This window comes from Labeo rohita, chromosome 20 (genome assembly GCF_022985175.1).
Source record: "Labeo rohita strain BAU-BD-2019 chromosome 20, IGBB_LRoh.1.0, whole genome shotgun sequence".
In the NCBI taxonomy this organism is placed as follows: Eukaryota; Metazoa; Chordata; class Actinopteri; order Cypriniformes; family Cyprinidae; genus Labeo; species Labeo rohita.
The window spans coordinates 8,275,887-8,295,690 of record NC_066888.1 but is presented as its reverse complement, the minus strand read 5'-3'; the positions used below and the strand labels follow the sequence as shown (position 1 = coordinate 8,295,690).

Here is a 19,804-nt window from a genome sequence, read left to right as displayed (position 1 = left end):
TGAATCAGAGGTACCAAAATATATATATATATGTGTGTGTGTGTGTGTGTGTGTGTATATATATATATATATACTGTTCAGTTTCTCTTAGGACCTAAGAGTTCAGTTTTCTTCTTAGGACCTCAGTGTATCGTCATGAGTCACAGGGTTTAATTTGGTTTTGTTTGTGGATGTTTTTTTTATACTCTCAAAGATTTGGTAGCCATTGACTGCCATTATATGACTGACAGACTTCAACGGTTTGAGTTAAAAATCTTCGTTTGTATTCTACTGAAGAAACAAAGTCACCTACATCTTGGATGCCCTGGGGGTAAGCAGATAAACATTAAATTTTCATTTTTTGGTGAACTATCCCTTTAACATCTTTGATCTAGGTTTAAAAGTATCTAAAATTACCACTACCGAAACGTCAACGTTTCGGGAGTGACAAAAGCAAACACATAATCCTTTATTTGGGAAAAAATAAACAATTCTAGCATAGTGATGCAATTGTTTTTGTATTTTAGTATATTTTAGTAGTGTTTTAGTATGCGAGTTGAAATTCTGTAGTGTGATGGTGGTCGCTAACAAAACAAAACTGTCAGTACTGAAAATGTGCAGTCACGACCGAAACATCAACTAAGTTATTAAAACTAAATTATCAACTAAGATGTTATGATGGTGTTTGGTTCAGTGTATATTCAAACTAATGAATACTTAAGGTTGAAATCTGTATGACCAACTTTTATAAACTTTTACAAACAAAAACTAGATTCAAAATAAAACAAAACTCATAAACCACACTTGACATATTGTTAAAATTGTAAATGTTACGGATTTACCTCTGTAAACATTTTAATAAAATAACAAAAACCCTTATTAAAATTATACATTACTGTGTTTCAGTAGTGTCAAATTTGAAGAAAGGACAAATATTTCAAAACTTTCTGAAAGAACAATATGGGAATTAACTGAATAGTTACTATAACTGTACCTTGTATATTATACAATTTGCATACACACAAAATTTGTGGAAAAAGACTGACTTTCATCTCTGACTTTGCACCAGTTCTGTAGAGTGGCCCATAATTATACACAGTGGTGGCCAAAATGATTAGAAAACTAATATTTTCACCAGCTAAAAATGGTTTTAAGTCAGTTATTTCTATCTTTTGCTGTAGTGTGTCAGTAGGAAGTTTTTCAAACATTAATTTTGCCATTAATTGTAATACTCCAGTGAGATTTTGTTTGCGCAAGGAGTCTGACAACAGCCAGCATCCTCATTTTACAGTATTTTTACACAAGCGCCTAGCACTGTAGTAGGGCTGCACAATTAATCGAATTTCTAAGCGTGATTACAATTACAGATGCCAAAATTATGTAATCATCCAAAGGCACACACACACACACACACACACACACACACACACACACAAAGAAATCCACTTACTTTATTCTGCTTTCTTAAAACGTGTGTGGGTGTGAGAGAGAGAGTGAGAGAAAGTGTGCATTTTTCCTACAGGTTATCTTACATCTTACAGTTTTACTTTCTTTTTATGTAAAGACGAAACTATATAATATAAACATGTGGCATGCAGTTGCTTCAAACAATGGTATAAAGCAGGGGTGGGGAACTCCGGTCCTGGAGAGCCGCAGCCCTGCAGAGTTCAGCTCCAACCCTAATTAAAACCCACCTGCCTGTTGCTTTCTAGTAACCCTTCAGACCTTGATTAGCTTGTTCAGGTGCTTTTGATTAAGGTTGAAGCAAAACTATAGAGTGCTGCGGCTCTCCAGGACCGACGCTCACCACCCCTGGTATATAGCTATTCAAAACATCATTCAATGTAAATTGTGATAATCGTAATTATTAATCGCAATTACAAGGAATTTCAAGGAAATAATTTTTAAACTTTTGTCATAATCGTGCAGCCCTACACTGTAGCTTTGCAGGTGGGTCTCTTTCGAGACGTTGCCACAGTTCACCTGGATTTAGTCTCGGTTTGTTCCGTTTCTTTATGACATTCCAGACAGACTGGATTATGATGAGACCAGTATGGAATGCTGACTGTTGTCAGACTCCTTATGTAATAAATCAGGTTTCTCAGGTGTGTTTGATTAGGGTTGGAGCTAAATTCTTAGGTTTGGGCACCTCTGCTTCCAAGCTACAAAAGCCATTCAATCAACAGCAGTGAGTGATTCCTCTAATTTTCTGTTGTTGTTTGATTAACATCATTGACACAGACAGCTGCGGTCACTTCCCGGATCCGATATACTAATGCGCATCCAATTTTTCCCCCCAGACATCTGCGCTGAGCTGTGTTTACATGAATACTTGCCAAGCCGCATTTAGACAGATTTTGTGTGTTTGTGTGTAGTCTAGACTGCTTAACTACAGGTTGCTGCCTTTGTCATTTCTGTGCAGTTAAATAACAAAGGGCTTATCTTGTAAACAAACGGTTCGTACGAACTTCCGTAAGTTTAAATATTAATTTTTAATGCTGAAAATGCCTCACAGCAATCTTACAATGCTGTCGTCTTCATCATCTTCTCTGAACATCAGTAGCAACAGCCGCCCAGCTCTGTACAACACTGTGTTCACCCTGCATACAGAACACAGTCTATCATAATTAATTTTATCCTTAGATCAATAATATTATTACTTGGTATTATTCAAAAGCTTGTTCTGTATGTACAATGTAGAAGATGTTCTCCAAAAGTCTGTTCTGGATCCATCTTGGTCACTTTCCAACTGTCTAATTACTGATCTCATTCCAGATCTGTAAAACTGTTCACCCATCTTCCTGCAAACAGACTTTGATGGCAAAAATAAAAAGTGCGAACCGAAACGAAAAACAAAAACAGGAAATAGATGAAGTGTAGTCCACCTACATGCTGTCAACGCCTCCTCGCTCCATCCGGAGAGCAAGACAAAACAATATGGAGAGTCTTCTCGGCCTCTGCGTTCTGACTTGAATGAATCCAGTGAAAAACAAACTCCGGCTGGCTCTTAAGGCTTCTTGTGGCCTCTGGTTTTCTGGCTCCAGGAGCCTGTGCATTAAGAGTCAAACACATTTTCACTTCGCTTGCTTTTCCAGTGTGTTTAAGGATGAGGCAGGTTCATGCGGTCCTCGATCAGCGTGTTGTCGGCGCCCTGCGTCTCCATGCACTGCCGCACGGTGGCCAGCACTCCGTTAAGACGGCGGTCGAGCGCGGCGAGATGCGGCCCCGTCAGCACCGGGAAGGCGGGATCGTGGGCCGTGGCCTGTCGCATCACTGAACTCAACGCTCCACCTTTCAGCAGATTTAGCCTGTTCCAGGTGGAAACACGGACCCTTTTGGATACAATGAGAATGAGATCGATATAACAAATCAAATCACGTCTGCTTGATTCAAGAGCAAAAATGTTCTACATTTGCATAACGCTGATCTCGGCTCAACTTTGTCACATCGTTAAATGGACACGGTTCCTCGTGACACCTCAAATCGCTACCTCTGATTGAAAATGAATGACTTGTGATTGATGTGTTGCTTGAAATCACTGTCAGTGTGAGCAGCCTTTAATTCGAAAAGTCAGGTAGGAAGTCTTGAATGCACATGTACAGTTAAAGCTGCATAAGGCTTTTCAGTCAATCAATATCTCATTAAGGAGATAATGAGTATGTGAAGCACTAAGGCATTCTGAGGACTAAAAGTATTGAATATCCCTACAGAATGCTTCATTTCCCAGAATGTATGTAGTTCTCAAATGTAATGTCACACATCAGAAGCTCTTAAAAAATTAAAATAAAAATGTATTAGGTGTTTTAAAACTAAGTCTTTTCTCAAGGATAATTTAATTAGAAAAATAGTTTAAAAAAGTGTGAAATATTACAAATTTAACAACTGTTTTCTATTTTAATACATTTTAAATATAAATGTCACACATCAGGAACACTTAAACAGGTGATTAAGGGTGGTGAAAAACTGGCTTTATAAATTAATTAAAATTTATTACTGTACAATTAAAAATTAAAATTTAAAAATTAAAATGTGTTACTGTTCAAAAGGGGTTTTAAAACTAGGAGTCTTCTCAAGAATTTAATATAACTTTTTTATTTTAATCTATTTTATATGTAAATGTTAAAATAAATCTATTTTAAAATGATTATGAAAAAAGTAAAAAAAAAAAACAAAAAAACAAAAAACAAAAGAAATATAACAATTTAACAGAACCGTTATCTATTAAATGTAAATGTCATACATCAGGAGCACTTAAACAGGTGATTAAAGATGGTGAAAAGATGGCTTAATAAATATATTATGGTAAAATTAAAATTCAGATTTTCAAAATGGGGCTTTAAAACTAGGAGCCTTCTCAAGAATAATTTATTTGATTAGGAAAACAGTTCAAAAATGTGTGAAATATTATTACAAATATTATTACAATTTAACATACTATTTTAGATTTTAAATGTAAATGTGACACGTCAGGAGCACTTAAACAGGTGATTGTAGAATTGGAAAACTGACTTTATAAATTAAAATGATTTTTTTATTATTATTACTGTAAAATTAAAATTTAAAATGTACATTTAAAAACACTTAAAAAAAAAAAAAAATTACAATTACAATTTAACAAATGTTTTCTATTTTGATACATTTTAAATGTGATTTATTCCTGACATGACACTGCTGAATTTTAGCATCCTTACTCCATCATGTCAGAAATCATTTTAATATGCTGATTTGATGCTGATACTTTAATAAACAGACTTATTTCAAATAGATTTTTAAATAAAAATATATATATATATATATATATATATATATATATTTTAAAAACATCATAAATGATTTTTGATCAATTTAATGCATCCTTGCTAAACTAAAGTGGTCATTTCTGACCCTAAAAGTTTAAACAGCAATGTATTCTTCTTGAATCAGTGCCAAAAATCACTTTGCGATTAGTTTTATGTAGGAAAATGTCCATATTTATTACAACATGTGACCCTGGACCACAAAACCAGTAGCACAGGTATATTTGTAGCAATAGGCAACAATACATTGTATGGGTCAAAATGATCGATTTTTCTTTTATGCCAAAAATCATTAGGATATTAAGTAAAGATCATGTTCCATGAAGATATTTTGTAAATTCCCTACCATATATATCAAAACTTTTTGATTAATAATATATACATACATATGCTAAGAACTTTATTCTGACAATTTTAAAGGTGATTTTCTCATTATTTTGATTTTTTTTGCACCCTCAGATTCTAGATTTTCAAATAGTTGTGTCTCGGCCAGATATTGTTATATCCTAACCTGATGTATAAATCTCAGTTTAAAAAAAAATTTACCCTTATGACTGGTTTTGTGGTCCAGGGTCACACACAAATATAGTACTGGTTGTTTGATGATTTTTCCAAGGTAATGTGATGAACTCGGAAACCATACATAGAATGGAAACAAAACCCATTTATGCTGGCGGGAAAAAAAACCCCTGTGATACTTTCCGTTTTTTTCTGACAGAAGTCTGTAGCACACCACTAATGGTGTCTTTAATTGAAAAAAAAAAAAAAAAAAAAAAAAAAAAAAAGAGAGAATTATGTGTGAACTGTCCATGTCCATGTGTGAGTAGAAACCCCGGCTCACACTCATCTAGACAAAACCACTCAAAAGTCTGTTGTCTAACTAAAGGTCAACAGCATGTCAGAGGGGGAAGCATTCATCACCACAGCCACCAGATGAACTAAGTGACTGCCAGAAACTTGCCATTTTTAGGAACGCAAAATGGGTTGTAAAAGGAAGACAACGGTCACTCTGTGTTTATGTGCGTACTCACATGCAACACTGATAAAGAGGGGCGAGAATACTCCTCTCGTCCAGACCTGGGTTCCCAAAACTGCAGGAGAAACACAAAAGTTCAAACCATCCCTACATGTGTCTAAAAAAAAAAACCTAACAAACAAAAAAACCCTCTGCTTCTCAAATGTTTTCTGGTGGAGGCCCAGTTATTAATAATATGTAATAATTCTAATATATACACACAATACTGTGCACAGCATAAATGAGTACATCCCCTCTAAAACTTAGAGGTTCTTTAGAGAACAAAATTACTTAGGAAAATAAGATTTTATTATCAAAGTGATAAAACGTTGTGTTTTAAAAATGAGTACATACCCTCCTGAAGATTACTGAATATAACTTAAAAAAAAAAAAAAAAATAGTGTAGGTTTAATGCAATTTTTGATGAACAGGTATGTATACTAAACCAAAACCTTTAAGACAAGTAATTTCCTGGGAATTAAAAGTGTTATATAGTCTACTGAATCACACTCAGACTTAATGCTGGCAGCAATGAAACCACTTAAGAGAAAACTGCCAGGAGATTTATTTCTTAGCATAAAATAGAACAGTGGTACAAGAGGAATACCAAATTATAGTTTTAAGAGCAAAAATATAGCAGAAGTACCACTGACATTCAAAAACAATAGACGTGTGACAAGGCTCCTGAAATAATCAGGTCTTCACTTTAAAGAAGTCCACTTCCAGAACATCAATACACAAATAATTTACTCACCCCCCGTCACAGGTTCTGGCACGTGCGTTCACGTACTATTGAAACATGTTGTAAGGTCACTCCGAACGTAGGCGGAACTACAGACCCAGTGTTTACAAAGCGAACGCGCAAAGACTAAGAAAGTGCAAGTCAAACGCTGTTTACAAACAAAAAGGTACAAAGATGTCAGACGATTCTGAAGTTGTAGGAGAAACCTTTTTTAGCCGGAGTACACAGACGATGAACTTAGACGTGATTCGTAGTAGTGATGGGAAGTTCGGATCATTTTACCGACTCGGACCTTTGAGTCTCGTTCAACAAAATGAACAAATCTTTTTTTGAGTCATTTAGTTAATTTTAGCAAAATTAGCATCACGTGACAGACCCATAAGATGAACGAATGACTCCAAAAACCTGAAGACTCGAAACAGGTGAACTAGTTCCAGTACAGAACCTAATAGGATGTTGCACATGCGCGACTGAACGAATCACTCCCCGAGACGACTCGTTCTTCCCGAGTCACGTTAAAGATTCATTCAAAATGAACAAATCGTTCAAGAACGACCCGTGGACGTGCGTTACAGAGCCCGTGCTACACGAGCTTTTGTGCTTAAAAAGTATACAAATTTTTATTTTTCGAAGAAAATAACCGACCGACCGATCGTTTTGCTAGACAAGACCCTTCTTCCTCGGCTGGGATTGTTTAGAGCCCTTTGAAGCTGCATTTAAACTACATTTTGGAAGTTCAAAATCGGGGGCACAACTGAAGTCCATTATATGAAGAAAAAACCTGAAATGTTTTCCTCAAAAACCACAATTTGTTTACGACTGAAGACAGAAAGACATGAACATCTTGGATGACAAGAGGGTGAGTAAATTATTTGTGAATTGTTGTTTTGGAAGTGGACTTCTCCTTTAAGTTTTCATTTAGTTATGAGCAAGTTTATGCTAGAAAAAAAGAGCAAGGAGGTCGTCCTTCAGCAGTTAAACAGGACAGATGTGGCATTTTGTCATGAGCTTATACACTCAGTGCCAAGAAGGGTCAGAGCATTGTACTTAAAGTTCTCAAGGACATATTAAGTACTAGAATATTATACATTTGCTGAATTAAATCTAGGGTGTACTCATTTCTGCAATCCTTCATTTAAACAAAATTGTCTAATTTACTTATTTTAAAGAAAATATTTGCAGAAATATTTTTGTTTTTTATGAAGTATATGTTTAATACATTTCAATTTTGCCATCTTTCCATGCATTATATTGGTGATCAAATACATATTAGTTTAGACAGAAAATACATATTTTATATTTATTTAGAGTGGGTGTATTCATTTATGCTGTGCATTGTATATATTTATAAATATATATGTAATATACTATATATATATTTTTTTATTTATTATAAAAACTGATTATTTTTTTTCCCAAAATGCAATAAAACCATCAGAGCTCTATGCTTCTTTTTCTTTTTAGGAGCACTTGTGCTTCTCACTTAAAAAAAAAACTTGATATTTGACTATTTAAAGTGAATTAAAGGGGAATTTTGTTACCTTTGTAATGGCATTTTTTAACTTGATTAAAAGTATGTCATCTAAAAAAATATATTTATAAGCTCGTATTTATAAAATTTTTAATTAAAATAGCAGAATAAGAATAAAGTTACCAATCAAATTCATAAACTCTTGTTGAGATTAATGTTTTAAATATACAATTTTGAACATAGAAATATTAAATGATTTTAATAACTAAAAAGAAGATAAAAATGAAACTAATACTGCCAGTAGGTCAGAGCAAGTCACTGATTTAATTTCTGAATCATAACATTCATTTGATTCGTTCGAGCGGCTGATTAATTCAGGGATAAAGAAAGTCTTTTTATGAATGGGTAACTGATTCATTGACTTACTAGAAAACGCACATTCATTCGTAAACGAAACACCGCTGTGTTTGAATGGAGATGCGCAGCGACTCAGTTGTGACTTTGTTTCAAACTATTTTGACGATGAAACAGAGTAAAATCAGGCAACAGTGTTATAGTCAGACAACGTAGGTCACTTAATATTAACTTCTTGTTTATTTAACTGTTGTATAAAATTAATATCTCATTTACAAACTCCCTTAAAAAATAATTAAAAGCTGTCACTCATCTTAGTTCATCGTGATCTCACAAAGTTCCATTACAATCAACGAAACTCTCTACACTGCACAATGAATCTTTTATTTACACTCTCTCTACACTTTGTTTATGAAAGGATTCGTCAGATATGTCTGTGATACATTACTCAACGTTGAAAACTAGGATGTGGGGTGTGTTGAAAGCGCCGCCTTTACTGTTTACAGTGCGTGAAATGGTGCGCTGAGATTGGCTGAGCGGATGTATTGCATTTTGCAGAGAAGGGAGACTGGCGTTTGTCACGGTTTGGAAAAACAGGGAGAAAACATGACAGAATAACATGGCGGATATCGCATTTTGCGTAAAATTAAAAACTTTTCAGTACCAACCAGATACAGTACTGATTTTGGCAGGAACTCAATTTAGTTTAAAAAAAAAAAAAAAAAAAAAAAAAAAAAAACGCACATTTTTTTTTTTTTAATTATCACAATCCCACCTAACATTCCAATTTTTTAATTATACTTTTACATTGCAATAATTTTCAATCTTCAAATTACTGTAGAAACAACATAAGGGAAGTATATTTTTGATATTTGTTTAATGTCATTTTTTTTTTTATGACAGAAGGCAAGTATCACTGATACCAACTGATGTCGGCTGAATTTTTTCCTAATATTTAACCACTGACTATAGCCATTCAACATTACAGTATAATTGAGAGCTTTCAATTTAACATTTATTAGACTTTTAATTTAAGTGAACTTAAAACACAATCTTTACATAAACCTATTATAATAACTGAAAATAGCAAGAAAATATAGCTAAACTTAATAGTTAATCAAATGCTAAAATCTAAATTAAAAATTAAATTAAAGATAAAGTTTAAAACTACAGAAGTTATTGATTTCCTCTTTTTTTGTTGTTCTCTGATAAAGAGACATCACAGCAGCTAGTTATTAGGATATTTTGGCTTCTGTTGCTTTAAAAGCTGCTGCTGCCACTTGAAGCGGATCTGACACTGCTTTAAATGTGCCTCATAAATAATAAACGCTTACATGCACAGTTTTAAGGCATCTTTAGTCGCCTGCTTTGTAACTTCATGACTTAACTGATGACAAAACTATGACTAACTTTATACTCATAGTTTCATTTGGGTTTGAATATGAATTTGTAACTTTAATAAGTTTGAATATGAAAATGTAGCTTTAATACAGCTTAATACAGCGTGCAAAGGCATATTTGTGCGTGCACTTTAAGAGCACGTGCTACAAACACAGTATAACGGCTGACAGGACAGGAAGATTCGTTTTTACAGACATATGACCGGACAACATCTCATCTGACCGCAGTTCACTGATGTTCTACTGAAGCTCCTCATCATGGTACCGTTTTCGTGCTCAGTTGACTCACGCCTAGCGCTGAGGTGACGTTGGAGCGCACGTCTGAAAAGTCTCCCATTTAATGTGCTTGACTCGTTATTACGTTCTGCATCTAAATAAACGCAATTCTTTAGTGGTTGTGGGTGGGGTGGCCAAACCTAGTCCTGCCCCTGCGTTAATTGGGTTAAATATTTTTTAAATTAATCGCCTACGTTAACGCGCTAATTTTGACACCACTAATATATATATATATATATATATATATATATGTGTGATGCGATCTGGGAAAACCCGTCGGATTTCGTGCTGGGACGTTTTCAGGAAATGTTAGCATTATAGCATTATTTGTGCTATCTAAAAATAAAATGGGAGATCAAAAGTTCGGAGACTATGCACATGACAAACAGACGTTAGTTTGTGTAACGATGCAGTATAGCGCTCCTAACTTGACAGACAGCTCTCGTTAAACCTGTAAAGTGAAAGTCGTCTCACTTTAAAGCTGTTTTTCTCAAAATTCCATTCCTGAAAATCATTGCTATTAGCAAACTTAAGATAGCCATAACTTTGGTTACGTTTAAGCTGTGAACAGTTTTGGAAAGGGCTTAAACCCAGCTTTCATTTGGTATCAAAACCTAAAAAAGGTGAAATTTCACCATGTGTTGGGTTTTCCTAGATCGCATCACACACACACATATATATATATATATATATATATATATATATATATATACACACACACATATACACACACATACATATATATATGTATATATATATATATATATATATATATATATATATATATATATATATACACACACACATATATATATATATATATATATATATATACACACATATACACACACATACACATATATATATATATATATATATATATATATATATATATATATATATATATACACACACATACATATATATATATATACACACATATATACATACATACATACACACACACATATATATATATATATATATATATATATATATATATATATATATATATACACATACATACATACATACATGCATACATACATATATATATATATATTCAGTACTGTGCAAAAGTTTTAGGCCACTAGTATTTTCACCAGCTAAAAAATGGTTTAAAGTAAGTTATTTCTATCTTTTGCTGTAGTGTGTCAGTAAAAAATATCGGTTTACATTTCCAAACATTCTGTTTGCCATTAATTGTAATAATCTAGTGAGATTTTTGTTTGCACAAGGAGTCTGACAACAGCCAGTGCTCCACACAGACATCTGATCTCACCATCATCCAGTCTGTCTGGAATGACATGAAGACACAGAACAAACTGAAACAGAGTAAATCCAGAAGAACTGTGGCAACGTCTCCAAGATGCTTCAAGAGACCTACCTGCAAAGCTACCTGAAAAATTTTGCACAAGTCCACCTAGGGCAAAAGCTGCTGTAAACACAAAGAATGGTCACATCAAATGTTGATTTCATTTAGTTAATAGAAGGTAATTGATGAAGAAAATCTATTTATGACAGCATCCTCATTTTACAGCATTTTTACACAAGTGCCTAAAACTTTTAACAGTGCTGCAGCTTTGCAGGTAGGTTTCTTGAAGCATCCTGGAGACTTTATCACAGTTCTTCTGGATTTAGTCTGAGTTTGTTCTGTTTCTTCATGTCATTCCAGACAGACTGGATGAAGATGAGATCAGATCTCTGTGCAGAGCACTCGCTGTTGTCAGACTCCTTGTCCAAACAAAAATCTCACTGGATTATTACGATTAATGGCAAACTGAATGTTTGGAAATGTAAACTGATATTTTCTACTGACACACTACAGCAAAAGACCGACTTAATAAGAAATTAATTGTAGGCGACTGGATCTGTACATTTTTTTTTTTGTACCTTTTGGCGTTGTCCAGAAGGATGAGCATACTGGCTCCTCCATCGTCTTGGAAACTCTCATAGTGATGGCGATCAGCATTACCGATAAGGTAATCGAAGATGGCTGTGTCGATAACATCCAGGAGTCGTGGACCGGCATCGTAAGGAGGCATTTTCTTCACGGCCTCGCAGTAGCTCTCATCATACTCCCACCTGACACACACATACAGAATCATTGATCAACACAATCAATAAAAACAGACACATCCTCTTGACTGTGTTCATCCATTTACTCCATTCTGCTCTGGATTGATGTGAATTTCTCCTCAGAGTCTCTAAGAAATTTCACTCTCACTGTGTTCCAGGTGTCAGGTCACCTGGCAACCGCCCAGAATCAGAACAATGCCCGCTGAGCTCTGCAGGGGGCTGATGGGATGTTAAGAGCTTGGTGCTCTCGCAGGACATTTATGCAATGAATACACAGACAAAGATTCAATGCAGTTCGTGTGAACAGGAAGGAACCTGAGGAAGATTTTCACAATAGCATTTAGGATCTACACAGATCTACATCAATAACTAAAATGTGAAATTAAAGTTTCCTGATAATTTACTCACCCCCATGTCATCCAAAATGTTCATGCCTTTCTTCAATTGAAAAGATATGAAGGTTTTTGAGGAAAACATTCCAGGATTTTTCTCCATATAGTGGAATTCAGTGGGGATCAACGGGCTGAAGGGTCAAGCTGCAGTTTAAACCTTCAAAGGACACTACACGATACCAGCTGAGGAATAAGGGTCTTATCTAGTGAAACTATCAGTCATTCTCTAAAAAAAACCAAATCAAATAAAAAAAAAAATTTGTATACTTTGTATACTAACCACAAATGCTCGTCTTGCACTAGCTGGACTTCATGCATTATATAATCATGTTGGAAAGGTCACGCGTGACCGAATGTGAAAGTACCGACTAGGACTGTCACTAACAATTATTTTGGTAACTGAGTAATCTGTCAATTATTCTGATGATTCATCAAGTAATCGGATAATTATACTTTAATTGTTTGTAGTAATAAGAATAGACCTAAGTGAACAATATTCTTTAAAATGACTTAAACTATATACATAATAGTAATGAAGCATTAGTTCAAATAAAGTGTCAAAAGAAAGCAATCATATGGTTTTATTGAACAAAACTGTTAAAATACATAATGTATTATAACCGATAGAGCTAACGCACATTACACATTATAACAAATGACCGCAGAGGGCGCCAACGGCCTGATGATTGTTTTTAAACTTTACTGAGTGATCTAATCGGTTTAATATTGACTCAACATTTAATTCAAATGTCCACTAAATCTTAAATATTTGGCCATTTCTTTATGATAGAAAAACTACAGCCACTGTAATTCCTTGAATATGTGGACATCAAAACGTGCAAATTCAGACTAAGGGTTTGAGCTTTTATGTTGAAATTGCGATGAACAGTTAGCATATTAAGAAAGATAATGTATTCTCCTGTGTTTGTGTAGGTTTATAAATTATTTACCTTACAAATCTGATGAAACAGCGTAAAACGTGTTCCCAGATGAACGTTTTAATAAACCCAAGTTTGAGACGCTCCATGCATGTAAATAACAGTTTGCGTAGCAGCACTTATTGTGAACGGAGCTGCTCTGAGATGCACGTACGTAACTTGCACGCATGTAAATAATTAAAGCGCATACATTAAACCTAAATTGGATATATTTATATAACTGAATCATAGAGTTTGTGAATTGTTAATAGCTTTATGCTTTATTATGATTTTTAAATGGGTTTAACATGCTGATTACTTGACACGGTCAAAATGTAATGAAGGATTTTTAAAAAAATGTAATACCCTAATAGAACTGAGGAATCATTGCAGCCCTAGTACCAATCCACTGTTTACAAAGCAAAAGTGCAAAGAAAAAACATTGGTGTTGGACAATTTTAAAGTTGGACCTTGGACCTTGGACCTTGAACTCGTTGATCCCCACTGAAGTTCACTATATGGAGAAAAATCTTGTAATGTTTTTCCTCAAAAACATTAATTTCTTTTCGGAAGAAAGAAAGATATAAACATCTTAGATGACATGGGGGTCAGTAAATCCGGAAATGAACTAATCCTTTAACAAAGAGCCAACAGGATTTTTTATTTTTTATTTTTTTGATTTGTTTTAGGATTACTGCAGAAAATAAGATCAACAAAACCTATGACCAACAAAAGTATATGATTCTTACATGTTTTGCTCACTGAAATAAGGGAAACAACTGAACACAACTTTAAATACAATCACCAGAAATAAAAAGCTCAAGTTACTAAAAGCAAACTACACCACAGTTGCTTCAAATGATTCAGCATTACCATCACTAAACTTCCAAAAACTCTTTTAACCTTTAATTAAAAACAAGTTGGAAAGTCTGAGTTAGAACAGTTTGCAGATGTGTGAGTATAAACACAATGAGAATAAAAAAGACTAGTGGGTAGATAAGTTTAAAGATAAATTTTGCTACTTATTAGCAATCACTTTTTTCAAAACGCATAAAAGCCAAAAAAAATCACGAGTGGGGTATTCCTGATGTATTTTTTTTTGTCACAGAACAAAACAAAATATCTTGCGCTTGTGTTAACCACACACCTTATTTCAGGCACCAAAAACCAATTGAAAAACCCAGTGACTTTGTGACGATGGAACCATAAATGCTAAATGCCAAGTCAAATTTCCAGATTTTAGGACTCATTTTGTGCAAACAGAAAAGTAATGTATTCAATACCCGAATTTGCAGAACTGAAAGAGTTTCAGAGAACTTCAGACCAAAATAATTGATGTGTTATTACATTTAAATAGTCACAATATGAGCTGATTAGTAATAGCCAGACTAGACTCATGTTTCATTAGATGCCTGCTAAAACCGAAGGTTTCCAGTAAAGTGACAGAGATGGAGACGATAAGGTTAACGACATGTAAAAAGGTTTCATATATTTTATACAGATCTGCAGCATCGAGTAGCAGTAAACAGAGGAAATGCCCTCAATATACTCCAAGAGCTCCTCAATCATGGTCAAAAATGAACACTTGCAATGCACCAAATGAAAGCAAAAGTGCGCATTGGACTTTCTTTTATTATTGTGTTATGTTTGGGATCATTCATTTCAGCAAAAAATAAGCCATGCTAGCCAGAACAATCCAGACCTGTTGTGCATTTGAAATGACATCACAGAAGTAAGGCAAAAATATTTTATAGTATTCTGTACTGACTGTGCTGTGTCAATTAGCATTGCATTATAAATACTTTATTCTTATGAATATAGGCTATATTCTTATGAAAATACCTGAGATGTCTAGAAGGACACCGATAATATATTTATTGTCTTCATGTTTGATCAAAGCATTTTAATACAGTAATAGCTTGATGCTTTTGTCTATTTTAGGGATTTCCTGCATAGTCATAAATTATAGGCATATTCAGAGTTTCTGTAGAAGGGTGCCCTACTTTGAGTAAAAATAGGAAAATAATTCTCTTTAAAGAAATTTAAAGTAAACATACGCAGTGTTTTACCACCACAACTTTTCATCAACGGAAAAATAAACATCGTCACGTTCTAGCCTTGTCTTGTCTTTCAATAAAATTCTACAATTTTACGCCCTTAAAGGGACATTTCACCCAAAAATGACAATTACCCCATTAAGCTCTGGTGAGAAGTAATGAACACGGAAAGCAGAGAGCAAAACAAAACACCGGTCATGAATCAAAAGTACAAAACGAGGATTTGTGAAGTAAAATGTCGGAGGATTTTGATACAAGCCAAGAGGAGACTGTCTCATGAACGTGCAAACAACAGTTAGTGTGAAGATAGAGATTATATTAGTTTTAAATATGGATATTTTTCTTACACAAACGCATCGATTCACTTCAGAAGGCCTGTATTAACCTCCCGGAGCTGCGTGGAGCACTTTTTATGATGGATGGATGCACTTTTTTGGGCTTCAAAATTTCAACAGCCATTCACTGCCATTATAAAGCTTGGAAGAGCCAGGACATTTTTAAATATAACTCTGATTCTATTTGTCTGAAATAAGATAGTCATATACACCTCAGATGGCTTAAGAGTGAGTAAATTGTGGGCAAATTTTGGGTCAAGTTTAAAAAAAACAAAACAAAAGTTTCTATTCTTTTGCATTGCCTTGCAATTACATAGTAAGGCAATAATATTATGTATAATTTGCCATTAGGGAGCCACTATCAATTTGAAGGGTAGTGAAATTGCTTTTGAATGCACCATTGCTTTTTACTTTTACATAAATCACAAAAAAGGAGCAACGCCAAATGTCCAAAATCTGAAACCCACATTGATCCGGTGCATAGATCCAAGACATAAAGCAATCAAACAAGTAATATCCGCTCACGGTTGCATATCAGGCTTATACCTCTTCAAAAAAATCTTTATTAATTTATTAATCTTTATTAAATGCTGCATCAGAGGTCATAAAAATACATGCAATAAGTGTGCAAAAGTGCAAAACGTTTTTTGAGACAAAGCTCCTCCTCAGTGTCACATGAATTGGCACACACCTGCACCACATTAAATCAGTATTACCATGGACATCATAACATGTGCGCAGGCACAAAAGACGTATATATCCAATGTCTTAAAAGTGTTTCCTTATACACATATTTTTATGAATAATAAATGTCTCTATATAGAAAAACTCAATATCCAAAAATCAAAGATCTGATCTAACACATAGATAAAATATTATTAATCCATACAAAGATGTTAATAGAATTTTAACAAAAAACAATTCAAAATCAATTCTTCATTCATACCGAGAGGATATAAAGATCTCAAATCAAAAATCCATTTGCACTCTTTTTGTAAAAGACGGCGTTCCAAGTCACCACCCCTTCGAGACTGTGGTTTATGTTCTATTACCGTGGGCTACTTAAAAGAGAGATGTGTTTGGAATAATAATCCATTTCTAAGTAACATTGTGTTATGGAAAAGATATGTTGATGATGTATTCTGTCTCTTTAAGGGTTCTAGAAACATGCTTGATGATTTTGTTTTGCATCTTAACAATATGGTGGAATCAATCAAATTTAATGTAGAAGTGGATACCGTTTCAGTGTCTTTTCTTGATACTAGGGTTTTTTTTTTTTAAATCAGCGTCCTTAATTACCATACTACATACCAAGCCTACCAATAAAAATAGCATTTTACACGCCACAAGCTCTCACCCAACCTATTTGAAGGCATTGCCTTACACGCAACTTCTCCATTTAAAACAAATCTGCACGGAGAATGTTGAGTTCGAGAAACAGGCTATGATAATGCATAAGCAGTTTACCCTTAGGGGTTATCCCAGCAAATGGTTGGACGATGCACTGGAGAGGGTCCGAATGCCTTCAGGAGAAGTGAATGTGCAACATGAAATTTTATCCACTAATGGTGCACGCTTTGGAGATAAGTCAAAAGGAAAATCAAAATCTTACTTGTTTATTTTGTTATTTGTACAACAACATGTTCAAAACATAGTCATGAGATTAAGGATGTGACTAAAAAACACGCCTTTTCTCCGAACCCCCTTTATTTTCCCATTATAGAGCGAAAAACAAACTAGATTATCTTGTAAGAACAGAGGAGACTGTATTGGCAATGATGTAGGATTTTATTCTTGTCACAAATGTGCAGCTTGCAAATACTTACGGAGAAAACAGTCATCATTTGGAGTTGCGTGACAGATCGTGAGTACCGCATTAGACAGTTCACCACCTGTTCACCCACTAATGTTATTTATTTGTTGACTTGTGGGTGTAACAAGGAGTATGTGGGAAAAACGAGTAGATCGGTCAGAATGCGTATTACTGAACATATGAGCTCACACCGCCTACAACGTGACCGAGGCCCCAATCGGCCTGACAGGGTGCTACAGTGATCGAAAGTACGAAATTGCTCAGAACTCCTAAACCGCAGGCTCAAGGGTTGCAAAATCTATATATATTATATTATATATATATATATATATATATATATATATACACACACACACACACACAGTACTGTGCAAAAGTTTTAGGCCACTAGTATTTTCACCAGCTAAAAAATGGTTTAAAGTAAGTTATTTCTATCTTTTGCTGTAGTGTGTCAGTAAAAAAATATCGGTTTACATTTCCAAACATTCTGTTTGCCATTAATTGTAATAATCTAGTGAGATTTTTGTTTGCACAAGGAGTCTGACAACAGCCAGTGCTCCACACAGACATCTGATCTCACCATCATCCAGTCTGTCTGGAATGACATGAAGACACAGAACAAACTGAAACAGAGTAAATCCAGAAGAACTGTGGCAACGTCTCCAAGATGCTTCAAGAGACCTACCTGCAAAGCTTCCTGAAAAATTTTGTGCAAGTGCACCTAGGGCAAAAGCTGCTGTAAACGCAAAGAATGGTCGCATCAAATGTTGATTTCATTTAGTTAATAGAAGGTAACTGATAAAGACAATCTATTTATGACAGCATCCTCATTTTACAGCATTTTTACACAAGTGCCTAAAACTTTTAACAGTGCTGCAGCTTTGCAGGTAGGTTTCTTGAAGCATCCTGGAGACTGTGTCACAGTTCTTCTGGATTTAGTCTGAGTTTGTTCTGTTTCTTCATGTCATTCCAGACAGACTGAAGATGAAGATGAGATCAGATCTCTGTGCAGAGCACTCGCTGTTGTCAGACTCCTTGTGCAAACAAAAATCTCACTGGATTATTACGATTAAAGGCAAAATTAATGTTTAGAAATGTAATCTGATATTTCCTACTGACACACTACAGCAAAAGACCGACTTTAAGCCATTTTTTAGCTGATGAAAATACTAGTGGCCTAAGACTTTTGCACAGTACTGTATACACACACATATTATATATATATATATAATATATATATATATATATATATATATATATATATATATATATATATATTAATATACACACACATTTTTTGCATTTTATATACATAAGATTAGATGCAGTAAGAACATGAACAAAGTAAAACAAACTGACAAACACAATAAAACATAGATACAAATGAAATAAACAGCGCTTTATTTTTTTCATGAAGGTCTACTAACATTTTTGTTCAAGTATAATATAGCCTACAAAAGAAATCTAATAAAATAACCAAATGTAAAATCAACACTGCACAGTTTTCTCTGTATATTCTGATAAATTAATGCTTATTAAAGCTAACGTATTCAGATCAAGAGCTGTGAGGGATTTTCTCTGGCATGCTATTTAATTGCATAAATTGATTTTGGCATGCATATGATACGCATGTGTTTGGCGTGCATATAATACACAATTTTAGACATTTATATGATATGCAATGTCTTGGTGTGCATATGATACGCAGTTTTGGCGTAAAAAAAATACCTACCCCACATCCCTAATCTTAACCACTGCTTATCATGCACACCAAAGTCAATTTCTGCATATAAATAGTACACCAAATAAAAACTTGTGGTATTGCACTTTTATGAGATCGTGTTGACACATCGAATTTTCTCACAGCTGTTTATGTCCAAGACATAAACTGTGTTTTAAGTGAATACTCTTCAAGCCGGCCACTTTGACATATTTGTGTGTGTATTTGACACATACTCAAAGCCCAATTTTTGTAATTTGCAGCCGAGGGAACAGCATCTCTCACACGGATTATTGTGATTCAATGTTTTATCCTGCAATTTAGCAACAGTAAAGACCGCATTTTAAAACAGTCACCGATTGTGCTGATTCTGATGTTAAGTTTGGGATTTTTACGGAGGAAAGAATGTACACCACTGTAAAGGTAAAGAAGTTGATAGAATAGTTTTATCTCATATA

At 34.3% G+C, this 19,804-nt stretch overlaps 1 protein-coding gene across 2 annotated transcripts in view; it reads right to left on the bottom strand.

The window, feature by feature from the left end:
- Positions 1–309: 309 nt before the first annotated feature.
- The window catches only part of fam20b (FAM20B glycosaminoglycan xylosylkinase), a 43,043-nt gene continuing 23,548 nt past the window's right edge, over positions 310–19,804 (bottom strand). For both annotated transcript variants that reach the window (XM_051138843.1, XM_051138842.1), the window contains exons 7-9: positions 11,927–12,118; positions 5,807–5,866; positions 310–3,311 (exon numbers count right to left, since the gene is read on the bottom strand). In XM_051138843.1, coding sequence (XP_050994800.1) covers positions 3,080–3,311; positions 5,807–5,866; positions 11,927–12,118 — 484 coding nt within the window. In that variant the 3' untranslated portion in view covers positions 310–3,079. The remainder of the gene's footprint in view (positions 3,312–5,806; positions 5,867–11,926; positions 12,119–19,804) is intronic.